The sequence below is a fragment of the Erpetoichthys calabaricus genome, chromosome 2 (assembly GCF_900747795.2).
Source record: "Erpetoichthys calabaricus chromosome 2, fErpCal1.3, whole genome shotgun sequence".
Classification (NCBI taxonomy): Eukaryota; Metazoa; Chordata; class Cladistia; order Polypteriformes; family Polypteridae; genus Erpetoichthys; species Erpetoichthys calabaricus.
In genome coordinates this window covers 102,766,365-102,783,500 of record NC_041395.2, presented here as the reverse complement: position 1 = coordinate 102,783,500, position 17,136 = coordinate 102,766,365, and the positions used below count along the sequence as shown (strand labels likewise).

Here is a 17,136-nt window from a genome sequence, read left to right as displayed (position 1 = left end):
ATTTTCCATTATATTTTGTTCGAGGCAAGACAACAGATGAATACAAATTAAAGCAGGTTTTCTTCCCTTACACCTCACTTTTAAAACAGCTGTTCCAATATAGAAAGGAAGACATGCTGGTGGCTCAATTACTTTATAACCTGGGAAAGGAAGACTAAGCCGACACCTCAGGCTATTCATACGAACATCTGGGACAACAATTTAGTTTACAGCCTGGGAAAGATGGACATGAGGCAACATCAAAAATCTTTATTATCTGGGAAAGAGTTTGAGCAAAATTCATCAATTATATTGACAGCCAACCAATCAGGTGCATTTGTTGTGAAACCACGGCATGACATTTCATAATAAATATGTCTCATTTTGAAAGCAACGTCAGAGAAGAAGAAAGCAGGGGAGGAGAAGAAGAAGAAGAGGAACGGACAAAGACATCACTGGTAGTCAGAAAAGCATCATGATCATCGATTGCTAAATCAAACGTCGCCCTGGGACATTCATCCTTGTCATCTCTACTGTTTTTCGTAAGCTTTTTCTAAAGACTATATATATATCTAGACTTTCCTATCAGTTCCTATTTTCTATTATTCTTTGTTCCAGTGGTATTATTATTATTCTTGTAATAAATACCATGCTGCTTTTAACTTTCTATGCTTTGTCTTAATGTCTAGAGTGATTGAAGTAATAAGTTATATTTCTTTGAGCACCTGGAGCAGCCACGGGCATTTGCCATTATATCTGTGCTGCGAGGTTTATAAGGCTGAGAGTGAGGAGCTCCACTCAACAGTAGGGACAGTACAAGAAAAAGGTATTCTTGGCTGATAGATGGCCTATAGTCAAGAGTGCTGAGTCTTTGTATGTTTAAATGTATTCTTGTAGACAAAGAGTAATATTTAGGTCTGAGATAACATTAAAACATTGAGTGACAGGCTTTGTTATTCCAAAAGCACTTGTGTGGTTTAAAGTTCTACAGGTTAATCAGCGTGTGTGTGTCATTCATGTGTTCATCTTAAAGTGCAACAGTAGACCAACCCGAAAATGAACTTGACGAGAACACTTACCCTTGAGGGAAAACAGGTAAAGGGTAAGTAGAGGGAAATACCACGATAATACTATATATATATATATACTAGACAAAGAGCCCGTTTCGACAACGTAAGATGAAACGGGCACAAGTGGAATAGTAAGTAATAAGTATAAGCACCACAAACCTGATATAGGTGTATTGAATGAATGCGTAATTAGGCCTGGAGCTGTAGTCGAAATCGCCTTTCAGGCCTCTAGAGCATTAATCGAAGTCGCCTTTCTCTTTGAATTTTTGCGGCAGTAAATCCGCCACCTGCTGTGATGTTGGTCGAAGTCGCCTTTCTCTTTGCATTTTCGCGGCCATAAATCCGCCTCCTGCCGCGATGTCGGTTTCGTAAGGTTTTTCGGGCAGCTGCGCAGAAGGCGACTGCGCATTCGGCTTCGGACATGCGCAGAAGGCGACTGCGCATTCGGCTTCGGACGGACCCTGCCGCGATGTTGGTCGAAGTCGCCTTTCTCTTTGAATTTTCGCGGCCGTAAATCTGCCGCCTGCCGCGATGTTGGTCGAAGTCGCCTTTCTCTTTGAATTTTCGCGGCCGTAAATCTGCCGCCTGCCGCGATGTCGGTCTTGTAAGGTTTTTCGGGCGGCTGCAAAGAAGGCGAATGCGCATTCGGCTTCGGATAACCTGGAAACAGTCAGGTGCTCCCAATTTGCTAACCAGGAAAAATAATATAGTCACAATGCTGAAATTTATGGAAGGTAACATCATTTTTAGGTATGATTGTATATGATGGGATAAGCACCTATGGCAGTTGCCATTTCGGTCTGTCCACATGTAACAACTCAGTTCTCAATGAGTTAGGATCAAGTGAACTCAAAAATATGAAAGGATATGAGGCCTTTTAATAGACCCGCAGAACCAAGCCAAAGTCTTCATTGGCCTTCTTAAGATAGGACTCATGTTGAGCAGTGTGACTTGAAACTTTAATGGCAGACTTTGGTCTCTCTAGGCCCAAAAAATGGAGAAAACGTTTTTAAAGGTCAAAATACTCCAAATGTCCCAAAATATATCAAAATGCCTATCAATAAAAAGAACTGTAAAATCTCTGGCTTGAGAGACCAGTCCACAGAGTCTTTATATAAAAAAGAAGATTTTTTGGCTGCTGATCACATCTGTCACCTGTGTACTTTAAATGTCCCTAGCACTTTTATCCATATTTTTGGGACTGCCCTTCGGTTTCTCCTTTCTGGAGAAATATTTCCAGATAGTCTATGCAATTTTTTTCTGCTAATATTACCTTTTTGCCTCATATACTGTATTTCCTCTCCTGGACCTTTCTTTTCTTATATTGACTTCTGTCCAGCACAGGATATTCTGATTGGGTACCATCTCTGCTAAATTCATTTTAGCTTCTCACTGTAAATCTCATGATTAACTCAATGTAAACATCTGGAAATCCTCCTTCTTTATCTAGTCTTAATCCTTAATTTTCCCCTTTAGTTATACCTTTTCTCCTCTGGGGATTTCTGTACTAGTCTGGTCCCTCTCGTCAGTCACATATGAAATGCTTTTTCACAGAGTACAGTACTTTCAGGTGTGTGGGGTAGGGGGGCATTGTAGTTGCTTACTTGATCACAAATGATCAAAATAAACGAATGAAGGATTCATTCCACTGCCTCACAATAAACAGATTAAGAATAGTCCTTCACCTGTGACATTAGGATTGTCTACGTCTTCAGGTTGCACCCACAAAACACAAGGGACATAGTAGAACAAGTAATACACAGATAGTAAATAATAATTAAATATAACAGTGGTTACACCATCCATAAATATTAAAAACACTAGTGCTGGGCAGTATGACAAAAATTCTATATCACAGTATTTTTCAAAATTATACTGGTTTCACTATATTCAACTGTATTTTTTCCCCTTGCATGAGTGGATGTTAACCACATTTTCCACTGCAATTACTGCAGTAGACTGGCTAAGAATAACCTATTCCACTGTCGTGAGAATTGTACATAGTACAAAAAAACATTTTAATGTGCACACAAATATTAATACAGGTTTGCATGGCCCCATAAAGTGATAGTTTTCAAGAGGGTGGCACTAATAAAGAGAAGGAATCACATTGCATGACAGTTACAATAAAAATATAGAACCTTTTTATTAAACAAATTTTGCAAACAACTTAAACTACAATTTTGACAAATTTTCAACCATCCAAAAAGGCATTTAGACTTAGTAAAATATCCAGAGGTGCTTGCCAAAACTTGTATTGCACTGAACATGTCTTAGAAAAGGAAAAAATAGTAAATCTTTTTTGTAAACCAACTATACTTTATGTTAATGTTAACAATCTCTGTCCACTGACACGTTAGCTATATTGATTGTAATGCTGTTGGTTATCTCGATCCACCACTTGCTTTTTTTGTCATAGGCAGTACCTCTTGCAAACACGTCTACAAGTGACATCTGACTCAAGTGTCCTCTAGATTTTTCAGTTTTACCTGAGGACGTAGAGGGTGCCAATCTTCGTTCCATACATTCACGGTACTCCAAAGCATGTTTGCAGCTAAGGTGGTGCAGCAAATTGCTCGTGTTGCCGCCTCCAGCGACAACTTTACCTCGACAGCACTTGCAAGAAATAGTTGTTTGGTCCACATCCGACATTTTAAAACCAAAGTATCTCCAGACAACAGACACAACTCCTTTATTTGGCAAAAGTTCTTCTGTGTCATCATATTCAACTTTATTGTCTGCTACAGCTTCAGTTTCAGAATGTACTCTGTCCATTTTCACCACTCAATACTTCCACTAACGTATGTACTCCATTGCAGGCATGGTTAGCAGTGTAACAGTGAAAAAGGTCCCCCCTTAAACAGTTTCCCACTGCACCACATTCCGAATGTGTTTAGGCTATTTAAACTGGTGTTGCGGTATAAGAAAAATCCATATTATAACAAAAATTATAAACAGTTTTCAGTATGAACCGGTATACCTCCCAGCACTAAAAAACACATAAAAAATAATACTAAAAATTAAACAAAGGGAAAAAGAACATTTGTTAAGGAGCAAACCCTGAAACATAACACAGTGCACTATCCATCCATCCATCCATTATCCACCGCTTATCCAAGATCGGGTCGCGGGGGCAGCAGCCTAAGCAGGGAAGCCCAGACCTCCCTCTCCCCGGCCACCTCCTCCAGCTCCTCTGGGAAGACCCCTAGGTGTTCCAAGGCCAGCCGGGAGATATAATCCCTCCAGCGTGTCCTGGGTCTACCTCGTGGCCTTCTCCCAGTGGGGCATGCCCGGAACACCCCCCCAGGGAGGCGTCCAGGGGGCATCCTAACCAGATGCCCGAACCACCTCAACTGACTCCTCTCAATGCGGAGGAGCACCGCCTCTACTCCGAGTCTCTCCCGGATAACTGAACTCCTCACCCTATCTCTAAGGGAAAGTCCAGCCACCCTGCGCAGAAAACTCATTTTGGCCGCTTGTATCCACGATCTTGCTCTTTCGGTCACTACCCAAAGCTCGTGGCCATAGGTGAGGGTAGCAACGTAGATCGACTGGTAAATCGACAGCCTCGCCTTTTGGCACAGCTCTCTCTTCACCACGACGGACCGTTGCAGAGCCCGCATTACTGCGGATGCCGCACCGATCCGTCTGTCAACCTCCCTCTCCATTCTTCCCTCACTCGTGAACAAGACCCCGAGATACTTGAACTCCTCCACTTGAGGCAGTACTGTGTTCCCAACCCAGAGAGAGCATTCCACCCTTTTCCGGCTGAGAACCATGGCCTCGGATTTAGAGGTGCTGACTCTCATCCCCGCTGCTGCGCACTCGGCTGCGAACCGCTCTCGTGAGAGCTGGAGGTCACTGTCTGATGAAGCCAACAGAACCACGTCATCCGCAAATAGCACAGACGAGATTCTGAGGTCACCGAACAAGACCCCCTGTGCTCCTTGGCTGCGCCTAGACATTCTGTCCATATAACTTATGAATAGAATCGGTGACAAAGGGTAGCCCTGGCAGAGTCCAACCTCAACAGGAAACGAGTCTGACTTATTACCGGCAATGTGGACCAAGCTCCTGCTCCTCCTGTACAGGGACTGAATGGCTCGTAACAACAAGCCTTGTACCCTGTGCTCTTGGAGCACACCCCACAGAATGCTTCGAGGGACACGGTCAAATGCTTTCTCCAAATCCACAAAACACATGTGGGCTGGTTGGGCAAACTCCCATGCCCCCTCCAGGATCTTGGCCAGGGTGTAGAGCTGGTCCAGTGTTCTACGGCCGGGACGGAATCCGCATTGTTCCTCTTGAATCCAAGATTCGACCATCGTCCGTACTCTCTTCTCCAGCACCCCTGAATAGACACTTACCGGGGAGGCTGAGGAGTGTGATCCCCCTATAGTTGGAGCACATCCTCTGGTCACCCTTCTTAAAAAGGGGAACCACCACCCCGGTTTGCAAATCCAGAGGCACTGCCTCTAATGTCCATGCGATGTTGCAGAGACGTGTCAACCAGGACAGCCCCACAACATCCAGAGCCTTGAGGAACCCAGGGTGAACCTCATCCACCCCAGGGGCCCTGCCACCTCGGAGCTTTTTAACTACCTCAGCGACCTCAGCCCCTGTTATGGACGGGCCCCCGCCGGAGTCCTCCAACTCTGCTTCCTCTAAGGAAGATATGCTGGTGGGATTGAGAAGATCCTCGAAGTATTCCTTCCAACGGTCAATAACGTCTGCAGTTGAAGTCAGCAGGGCCCCATCTCCACTGTACACAGTGTTGGTGGAGCACCACTTTCCCCTCCCAAGGCGCCTGATGGTTTGCCAGAACCTTCTCAGTGCCAACCGAAAGTCATTTTCCATGGCTTCCCCAAACTCCTCCCATGCCCGAGTTTTTGCCTCTGCAACAGCCGATGCCACCACATGCTTGGCCCACTGGTACCCCTCAGCTGCCTCCGGAGTCCCACTGGTCAACCAGACCCAATAGGACTCTTTCTTCAGCTTGTCGGCCTCTCGAACCTTAGGTGTCCACCACCGGGTTTGTGGATTGCCGCCACGAGAGGCACCGACAACCTTGCGGCCACAGCTCTGTTCTGCTCTTTTGAAAATGGAGTCTCAGAACATGGCCCATTCAGTCTCAATGTCCTTCGCCTCCCTCGGAATGAGGTTGAAGTTCTGACGGAGGTGGCAGTTAAAGATCTTTCTGACCGGTTCCTCCGCCAGACGTTCCCAGCAGTTCCTCATTATTCGTTTGGGTCTGCCTGGTCTGTCCGGCAGCCTCTCCCGCCATCTGATCCAAATTACCACCAGGTGGTGATCAGTTGACAGCTCAGCCCCTCTTTTCACCCGAGTGTCCAAGGCATAAAGTCGCAGATCTGATGACACGATTACAAAGTCGATCATCGAGCTGCGACCTTGGGCATCCTGGCGCCAAGTGCACTTATGGACACCCTTATGCTCGAACATAGTGTTCGTTATGGACAATCCATGGCCAGTACAAAAGTCCAACAACTGAACACCACTCGAGTTTAGATCAGAGAGGCCATTCCTCCCAATCACACCTCTCCAGGTTTCACTGTTGTTGCCAACGTGAGCGTTTAAGTCTCCCAGCAGGACGATAGAGTCCCTAGGAGATGCGTCTCGCAGCGCCTCTTCCAGGGACTCTAAGAAGGCTGGGTACTCTGAACTGCTGTTCGGTGCATATTGTAAGTGCAAACAACAGTCAGAGTCCTTCCCCCAACTCGAAGGCGTAGGGAAACAACCCTCTCGTCCAATGGGAAGAACCCCAACGTACAGGCCTTGAGCCAGGGGGCCATAAGCAAGCCCACCCCTGCCCGACACCTCTCACCCACAGCAACTCCAGAGTGGAACAAAGTCCAGCCTCTCTCCAAAGGAATGGTTCCAGAGCCCAGACCATGCGTAGAGGTGAGCTCGACTATATCTAGCTGGTACCTCTCAACCTCTCGCACCAGTTCAGGCTCCTTCCCCGCCAGAGAGGTAACATTCCATGTCCCAAAAGCCAGTTTCGGCAACCGAGGGTCGGAACGCCAGAGTTCCCGCCTTCGGCTACCACCCATTGCACCCGACCCCTATGGCCTCTCTTGCAGGTGGTGGTCCCACAAGAGAGCGGAACCACATTGCTCCTTCAGGCTGAGCCCGGCTGGGCCCCGTGGTCAAAGGTCCAGCCACCAGGTGCTTGCCAGCGAGCCCCTCCCCCGGGCCTGGCTCCAGGGTGGGGCCCTGGGTGCCCTTTCCCGGGCAAGGGAAACGCCGATCCTTGATTTAACTCCATGTGGGGTCTCAGTATCGAGTTAGTCTGGATCTTCACCTCAGACCTGTTTGCCTTGGGAAGCCCTACCAGGAGCATGTAGCTCCCGACAACATAGCTCCGAGGATCACTAGAGCGCGCAAGCCCTTCTGCCATGGCAAGGCCTCGATCCAAGAAGAGCACTAATGCACTAATTTTGTGCAAATGTGGCACGGTTATTGTTCGAGGAATATATAGCAAATAGTTTATTCAGCAAAAAGATTAAAAAATGCAAAGATACAAAAAGTTTTATCAAAGAAGCAACAATCAAAAATAATCAAAAAACAAGTCCAAATTCCAAACAGCAAACTGTAAACAAGCCAAAAGACTATTAACCACAGAATCAAAATAGAGGACTTTTTAATAAAATTAGAAAGGGGTAAAATCAAGGATGGCAACCTGTTAACAAAAGTAGGAACACTAATGCCTCAGCACAGCAAACTGAACTATAGAGAACAGAAGGAATATATAGAGCAGTTTAGGTTACACCTGAAACCCTAATTGCATAGAAGGGAAAAAAGGAATTGGGGCAAAACTACAAGCAATACAAAAACATGAACAAACAGCAAATAAGGGAGTGGCAGAAAATTTTAAAATTCACAAAAAATGAAAAAATACTATAAACAACAGTGTAATCCTACCTATGGATTGTTTTGTTTTTCTCATTGTTCCATTCCTTTACTTTTGTTTTATCTAATTCTCTGCACCATAACTCATGACGTTTTGTGATGTTATGTGTTATGGGCATATTGACTGACTATGAATACTTTAATTTATCTTTATGTTCTTTTTTCCTCATATAATACTGCCATTATTTCTCACACTGAAGAACCAAGAAGTAGATGGGTATGGTTGGGTACATGTCTCTACAATTTTATTTAACCTCTTGCCACTTACAAAAGCAAATTAAGAAACTGAATAAAACATTATGCATACAAAGTTGCCTACATTATCCTTCTGTAAGCTGATGAGCCCAGAAATAACTAAAGAATTTAATCTTAAACCTGATTAAGAACATCAGAACATACATAATAATAACTACATTTATGCCACTATGTTCTTTCACATGATAGGTTTCTTTTAGTCTTGTAATAACTAGAAAACAGACAAAAATGGCAGGTGGTACATATTGATATGGATATGTTTTTTATGCAGTATTTTTCTAAAGCACTCTTATAATTGTCCAGGCTACACAGTTTGTTTTGGGTGGAGGAAGGTACATCTTGCATAATTTATTTGTATCACTTATATGTGTTCTGGCATTTGACACAAATTTTCAAACCCTTTCTACTTGTGCTTTTCACGAGTTTAGGCTGCACATTCCTGGTATATGCAATTAAAACTGTACAGACGGAAACATTTTGTTAGAAATATCAGTTTGCCCCTGAGTATTATTTGACAGTTCTGAAATATTCAGTTTGAATCTTGTGCAACAACGTCAGAAATAAACTGCTTCAAGTAATTCCCACTAACCACCTCATTTCCAAAATAATGGCCATATTTACTTAAGCACTGTTATGGCGCTTATTGCTTAATTCCAGGACTACATCTGGTACTGTACATGTTCTAGTGTACTATATTTGATTAAAAGTAAAAAAAAGATTTGTTTTGAAAGAACACATTTAGCAGTTAAAGGGGTTAATCCAACTAGATGAAGATGGTCCTTTTCCTATAGTCTATAGTTGTGCCCAATACCAAATTACACAAAATGAATTACAAAAGACAAATGAATCACAAACAATATGTACAGAATATAATTACAGTATATAGAACATCTTTTGGCTGCAAATGATTGCATTTAACTAAATTACCAAATTTTTGTGTCATACTACTGTATTCATATTAATCTACGCTGTTAGTGTTCAATAGAATATTCACTCTGCAGTCCTTTGTGACCTAATTTCTCTTATTTTCCATTTTAATCTTAGGGACTTGGATCCTTTAAGATTCACTCTGTACTATTTCTGCCTGAGTGAAGCATCAGCTTTCTCAGTGATGAGATCACTTAATAAAACAGAAGGCTGAGGATAACCCATATGAGCATTTCAGGGAGGGTCTCTTTTCATTATGCCACATAATAGCAGATCTGACAACCCCAATATTTCTATTCTAGATACACCCTCTATTGAAATGCTAAGTATAATTTACTATACAAAATTACTTGCAACCACCTGGTACTGTACTGAATTAGTACTCATTCACACTCAATAACATTTTAACAATAATAATATTTCATCTGGCATTGCAATACAGGCATGTTGTAAATGAAATATTGCAATATACGGTACTTGACTTTAATCGGTTAACAAAGCAATTCATAGTCTGTGCCATGTAGGTGGCATAACAGGGTACCAAACTCCAGACACAACTTGACAAGACACACGTCCTGGGTTCAAATATCAATTTATTTCAAAAGTAATACCTCAACAAAGGCTTCTTCACAAGATTCACACAACCACAACATAATTCTTTTTCTTGCTGTCTCGCTTTTCCTCCTCCACTCCTCCCAGGCAACCTTTGCCCTTCCTCCACAGCTCATTCCAAATTGCCTTTATCTTTGACCAAGAAGTTCTTCTGGTGCTACCACAGTGCACAAAGGAAACACCTTTGGGTCAAGTGGAACTTCCTTAAAATAAGGAATCCTTCTCCCCGTAGCCCTCACTGGCAGCTTCCAAGAAACCCAGCACGGCTGTCCACCAGGACTACAACTCCCATAAAGCCCTGCTGGTTGTGTACATGGGGCATCTGCCAGAAGGATGCCATCTATTGTACTTGGGAATATGTGGCTCCAGAAGGCAGCTTCCCTCCATCCTTCCATTATAATGGTCTCTCAACTGGGTAAGAAAACATCCATTACAGGTAATATTCCAGAAAACCTAAGCCCACTATAACACATTAAACCGCAAATGTAGCTTTTATAAAGCATTCTGTATTCTTTTCTCATGTGCGATTCTTAATTACCCAAGACCTTGAATTGGATTAAGCAAGTTCAGGAGACACATGGATGGATGCATTCTGTGCTTTACATTAATCATCACTTTCATGCACAAAACTTTGACACAGCAGTCAAACATATTTTTCACCATTCTTAAATCCTGAATACTTACTAAGTCAATTCTTTGGCTTTACTAATGCTTTATTTTTATAATAATCACCCAATCCCAATGCACATTTTGTAGCATCATATATACTTTACACAGTCCACATAACTGCTTACTTAAAAATTGCTTTGCCATACCATATGTGCAAAAAATGCTGTTCAAAACATATGGACATCTACAAACAGACTATATATACAAGAAAGTGAATTAGGAAGACTAAAAGATGAAAGTGGCTTTAAGGGTAGAATGGTACTGGGTGTTAGATGTGGCAGGAATTACAATGCTGCTTAAATATTTAAACAAAGCAGTATCATGACCATAGAGAACTGGCAGCTTCAAAAATACATCCAACGACTATCTTTATGTGTGGAGGCTGACAAAGACAGACAACATCCTAGCACAGTGATTGTGCCAAAAGAGTAATATCAGAGATCCCACAAAGCAGCCATCTACCAAACTGACTTACAATTATGTCACTAAAAAGCAGAAAGATATCTTTGCCCTGGGCTAAATAAAGAAAAAATTGCATATGGGAGAATTAGAAAAACATTACTCAGTCAGATGGCTCCTAGTTCTTCTTGGTTCATGTTGAGAGTAGAGTCAGGATATAATGAAAACCCCATCAGTCTATAAAGTGGTACGCATGTGCAACTAATGCATGCTGAATGGAAATGCATAATGATGTACAAGGTACTTTTGTGGCACATAATGAGACTCTTGATTCAAATAAAACATCCCAATACCACTGGATATTTAAAAATAGTTTCTGATACGGTGCATGTCTTCATAGAAGTAGTGTGCACATCACAAAATGGGCGTTTTCCTGTGCTATAATACAACACTAGTAAAGTCCTGTAGTACTTCCAGGAATATAACGTGGAATTCCCCTTAATACAGATATCCCCTAATCAGCAAATATCAACAATCTGTGGAATTAAACAAAACAAACTGTGTAGCAGATACCCACCATCAATCAGTTTGTATCTCAGGGGAAAAATGTAAATCTGTATCGGCCATTATCATTGTGCCACATTTTCTATTCCGTTTTGCAGTTCATGTCCTGAATAATTATGGCTTTTTGAAGGACAACACACTATTGGGCAAGTGCACCCAATTAAATCTCTTTTCAGCCTATATTGGCAAAGCAGGAAACCACAATAACAGTCACAGTATTTGCTAGAGCACAATACCAATATTTCAAGTGAACTGTATTTCAGATCTTTATCAGCAAAATATTTTAAAAACAGCCATCCATTTATCAATATAAATAAGTCTTTTAAAATTAGAGGAGATCTGTACGGTGGGTGGGCATACAGTACAAAGGGCTACTTTAACAGTCTACATATGCTTTGCCATTTGATTCGCAGGATTGTGAAATTTGTTTTGTCTGTGAATAATTTTCTCAATCCACTTGGTACACTGTATCTCTGCCCCAGGAACCCTTTACTCGCACAATAATGAATGGTATTTAATTTTTCTACTAAATATGTTCACATAGGAATGCTACACTTTCAAAACTCAGCTATTCTGTCAAATGAGTCATTTGAACCACATGTCAAGTCATAATGCATTGATGAAACACAAACATGTATTGATAAACATTTAATACTGGTAGGTTTTCTCAAAAATTAGGCTCCTTTTTAAGTTGAATTAAAAATAGTTACAATATTAATATTAAAAATGGCTATAATACTAAGTAGCCAATAATAATCATACACAGTAAATTAAGTCTTCACACTTTAGATTATTGGAGCATAATTAAATGTTTATTTCTATGACAGACTTTGTTGAATGTAGTAAATATTCATAGTTTTCTGTTTTGCTGAAGGTTAGGTAAATACAGACTACAAATTTTAATTGTATATCTAAATCCGGAGGATTGGGTAGGACATCATCCATCCATCCATTATCCAACCCGCTATATCCTAACTACAGGGTCATGGGGGTCTGCTGGAGCCAATCCCAGCAAACACAGGGTGCAAGGCAGGAAACAAACCCTGGGCAGGGGACCAGCCCACCACAGGACACACACACACACCCACACTAGGGACAATTTAGAGGTAGGTCATCATTTTTCTGCAAATCTAAAAAATGTTCTCTAACATTCTCTAACACATGAAAACCTGAAAACTTTTTGACAAAAGCAGTGTCTAAAGACAATCAGGGAGAAGATCGTCTCTTTCACACATACCTACTGTTTTAAACTACACCCTCATCGCAATAAAATCAATGGGTTATGTGAGAGTGAAACTTCACCAAATCCAGTACGCTCTGTTGGTACATTAGGCAAATCCTCTGAGAGTTATGTAAAGCACATAGGATTGCTGCCACTCTACGCATTATGCAGCAGTTTACTCAATAATAGATGCACTGCTACTTTCATAGCTGCTTCAACTTTGCAATGACTGAGTTAGGTGTAGGAGGAGGGAAGCAAAACATAACAGTTCACTTTCCTGAGAAATTGCTTTATAGACATTGAAAACAATTCCACCATTTGTCAGCTGTGATTGAAAGTTCATAAAATGCAAAATAAATTAAGAAAAGCAAAGGGAAAAACACATAGCAGTGCAATTAAAGAGTACTGCTGTCAAAACTGTCCCACTCACTTCATGTTTATCCATTTATTTCTTTATTTAATTCAGGAATAAAAATGCTACCTGCCAATCCAGTATTCAAAAGCAATTATCTACTAGCAGTTTTCCTCTAATGAAATATTCCCTTCATGTCACTTCTGAAAGGGCTATAGTATGAAATGAGAAGACTGTTTTAAAAGATTTTTATGTATACTTAAAGCTGCCACAAAGAGAGGGTTTGTAATAACATGATATCAAATGCAGTACAAAAAGAAAATAAAACAAAGTTTTGCATTTTGTTGATCATTAGTTTAACAAAATCAATAAAATGATTGAAAGGTGTTTCAGCTGTCTCCCTCCCAAAACCCCATTTCTATCCCTTGTTTTCTTTTTTTACAACATACAGTAAAGTTATTTTTTTTTAATAGACTGAAACATAATTCATTGCCCTTCTTTTTGGTGTAAACGTAATGCACCATGTTTGATCTCCACCAGTTACAAAATAGTACCTGAACAGCAACTGTTGCTGCCAGTGGTGATTTTTCCATTCATAATTACAATAGCAGCAGCTAAAATTAGTAGTAATGAACAAAATATTACATTATAAAAACATCAGCAACTGTTGTATTACTCTGTTGTAAAACAATTGCCAGTTTTGGTCTTATTAATAGTGATAGATATAATATTCATATTGATAATGCAACAGTAGTTGGAGTGGCCTTTAATGTTATAACTGAAAAAGGGACAAAACTATAATATTAAAAATTAAGTTGCTTAAAATAAAAGTATGTGCAATGTAAATGTCATAACTGAGTAAGATTAATGACTAGAAGAGAAACAACAACTACTACAAATCAAAGAACACTGGCTATCTTCAGCGCTATACAGTACTCACATTATTAATGGTATCAGTAACAGTACAGTATAATGCACAAGTACTGAGAATGACACTACTCATAATACATTCTAAAGTGTGGATAAGCATAATATTTTGTATACAGCATTGGCAGTACACTTTCCAAATTATAACATGGTTTAGAATACATGATACTTCATTATGCTTGTAGTTGTTAAAATACTTAGAATAGGGTGCATAAATACAATTCTAAAAATTGTAAATAGTTTGTTTCTACTGGTGATAACATTTTAAAAATGAAACTAGTATTAATTCATAACAAGTGCACCTTTTATCGAATATAATATTACTGTAAGTAATGACGAGTTTATTTCAACCACATTTACAACAAGCACAAAATTCACGCATAGGGAGAAAAGCCGCAGAAACATAATTTAGGTAGGTATGAAAAAAGAAAGACGTCCAGCAACACACCATTCAACTAGAATTAGTCAGGAATTCACAGAATCACAGGAACAACCTCACAACTACAGTACACGCGCGTTTCTCTTCAAATCCATTCCCCTAAAGGAGCGAGAGCTGCCTCCGGAATGTTCGAAGTTTAAAGTGGCAGCTATGGGTCCACACCGCAGGCATTTCTGTAGCCACGAGAACTACCTTACACCTCACGAGCCGGCGTGTGTCAGCACAGACATACACATACATGCGTGTATTTTACGAAATGACTGCGAAAGTTGACTTGGGGCGACAGGCTGGTTTCCACATAGTCCTTGCAATTGCTGTTCTTTACGGGAGCAACGCGCATCGCCATAGAGCCGACCTGCCTGGCTGGGACAGGGAGAGCGCGAACGCGCATGCCGAAGGAAGTTGGAGCGCGGTACCCGTTTCTCCTCCCCGCGCGTGCTCTCCGCACTCACCTTTCTGCTGCTTGAAGGACTGAATCGAGCAGGAGTGGTGGACCATTGTCGCACATTGGGTACATGAATTCTGACACCTTGCAGACAAGATATGAATGAGCTCCGCAGAGCTGCTGAGATAGTAGAGACCTCTTAATGCAGCTCCGCCGCAGCAGAGACTCTCTCTCTCTGTCTCTCTCTACCAATCCTCCTCTGTCGTCAAGACAACACGCACAACGGAATGACCAACGCATCTCCACCAGTTACATGGCAAACGTGGATTAGACACCAGTGTTCACCCATCAGTGCCATTGCTGCTGCCAAGACTTATAAACCACAGCAAAGTATTAGGAAGTAACAAGGTCAGTGCGCAAAACCGCAACATTGACAATTTAAATGGACCATGGGAAAAAGAAATAAAGGAAAAGTAAAATAGACTTGCATAGTATATTTACCGCAGTAACCAGGACAAAAAAGCACCTGTGCTGAATGCTGTATACTGGTCTAGCACTAATGTACACACAGTATGTCTCACTCTAGCACTAGCAAACGGCTATGCGTCGTTTCTGCTTATAATGCGTATAAGGAGGTAACATGTTAAAAAGTGCAACATATTAAATCAAATACAAAAGTAATCATTCTATCTGTTTAAGTGTGTTTTAAAGAATTCAATTCGTATAAGTGTCTTGTAAATTTAAACATTTACTTTTTGCACATTGATTTTTTTTTTGTTTTCATTGTGATCCTTCTGTCGTAATATGAAAATAATCGCATCCAAATTTTAAAAAGATGTACATTTTATACATTTTTGTGACTGGTGTTTGCGCAATATATTCTAATAATCTATACAAGGAGAAGACTATATTTAGGTAACCAATGTACTTAACTAGCTTTTAACATAAAAGCTAATTACAGTTTTAGTTAACCCCAATTGCAGCTTTAGTGAAATCAACTTAAACGTTCCAGCAATACTACAATTACAATTATGGAAGTCATTTTAAGTAGTTCTTTCTTTGCATTCTTAAGACATTAATATTTTTATGTAAATTAATGGGCAATAGTCCAATTGGCACCTATGGATATGTCTCTGAACAGGTATAAGTTCTGTCTTCAGGTCATTAATAAATGTTTAGTATTGCGTTTTATTCATGTTCGGTCCAAGTCGGGGCTTTGGTGGTATTTGGCTCAGTCTGAAAAGACAGCAGTGAAGGAATTTTGGGCAGCAATCGTGCTATGATAGTAGTCATCACAACACATTTGAAAAAAAAATAAAGTAGCTGGCTGCCTTACAAATTTTAGCCGTTATAGTCATGTCAATTATTTACAGTATAAGTGGACAGGTGGATGAATAGCTCAATTTGAAGAGAATGTACTGTAAGATGTAGTAGCTCATTGTGCCTGTATTCCTATTTATATTTTTACACATCACATTAATTTTGTATACAATAGAGTAAATTATTTAGATTTTCTTAATATATAGTACATGTTCACTAGGTAAAGTTACTTGTGGTTTTTAACCATCTCTATCTTTCTCATGAACATGTGCGGTCTTGTGACAAGAGAAAGCAGGTTCAAAGAAAATGTGATTGCCCTACTAGTCCAAACCAATCAGAAAAAAGGTACTGCCTATAGTCTCAAAATTAAATTGTGAATAATAAAATTCAGGATGGAGAGAGCAGGAAACAGGTATTTTTGGTAAAGCAGCATCCTTGCTATTGTTTCACTTTCTAGACATTTTTTTTTCTTTTTTAAATAATGATCACATGCTCTCAATAAATGATGCTTGACCAATGCTAATTATATTGGAGTTTTTCTCAGGGTTTTTCATAAAGATTAAGTAATGTGAAAAAAGTAAAGAGCACTTCAGGTTAGCTAATTAATTTGTGCTTTCTGTTGAATAAAGTTATGTATTTTAATGCATTCCTATCTATCATGACACTGTACACATGATATTATTAATACTACTGCTACTAGCTTTCAAGATGAGAATTAAAAAGCAGATAACTAGTGTGCCACACAACAGTTTTTTCCATTTCCAGGTAACACAACCAAAAATTAAAATGTTGTTACTCCTTGCATTTAAAATGTAAAAAAGGTATTATGATTTCAGTTTTGACTTTACATTGTTATTAGGTAATGGAGTAGCTTCAGCTTTTTTTAGATACAGTATGAGTAACAGATAGAAAATGGTCTAATATAGCAACAAAGGTCTTTTTAAAATTTCAGTCCTTATGTTTGATGTAAATGTTTCTGTAATCTTCAATTGGTTTGTTTTTTTTATTTTGTCTCAAAGAATATACATTGGTGTGCAAATACGGTTAGGTACTGCACACTAATTGTATAAATGTTATTTTGGTCAT

General features: G+C 40.3%; 1 protein-coding gene across 1 annotated transcript in view; it reads right to left on the bottom strand.

Moving 5' to 3' along the window:
- ano3 (anoctamin 3) overlaps nt 1–15,052 on the bottom strand; it is a 264,288-nt gene extending 249,236 nt beyond the window's left edge. The window contains exon 1 of the mRNA XM_028794215.2: nt 14,798–15,052. Within this exon, the coding sequence (XP_028650048.1) occupies nt 14,798–14,843 (46 nt within the window). The 5' untranslated portion in view covers nt 14,844–15,052. The remainder of the gene's footprint in view (nt 1–14,797) is intronic.
- Between the last annotated feature and the right edge of the window lie 2,084 nt (nt 15,053–17,136).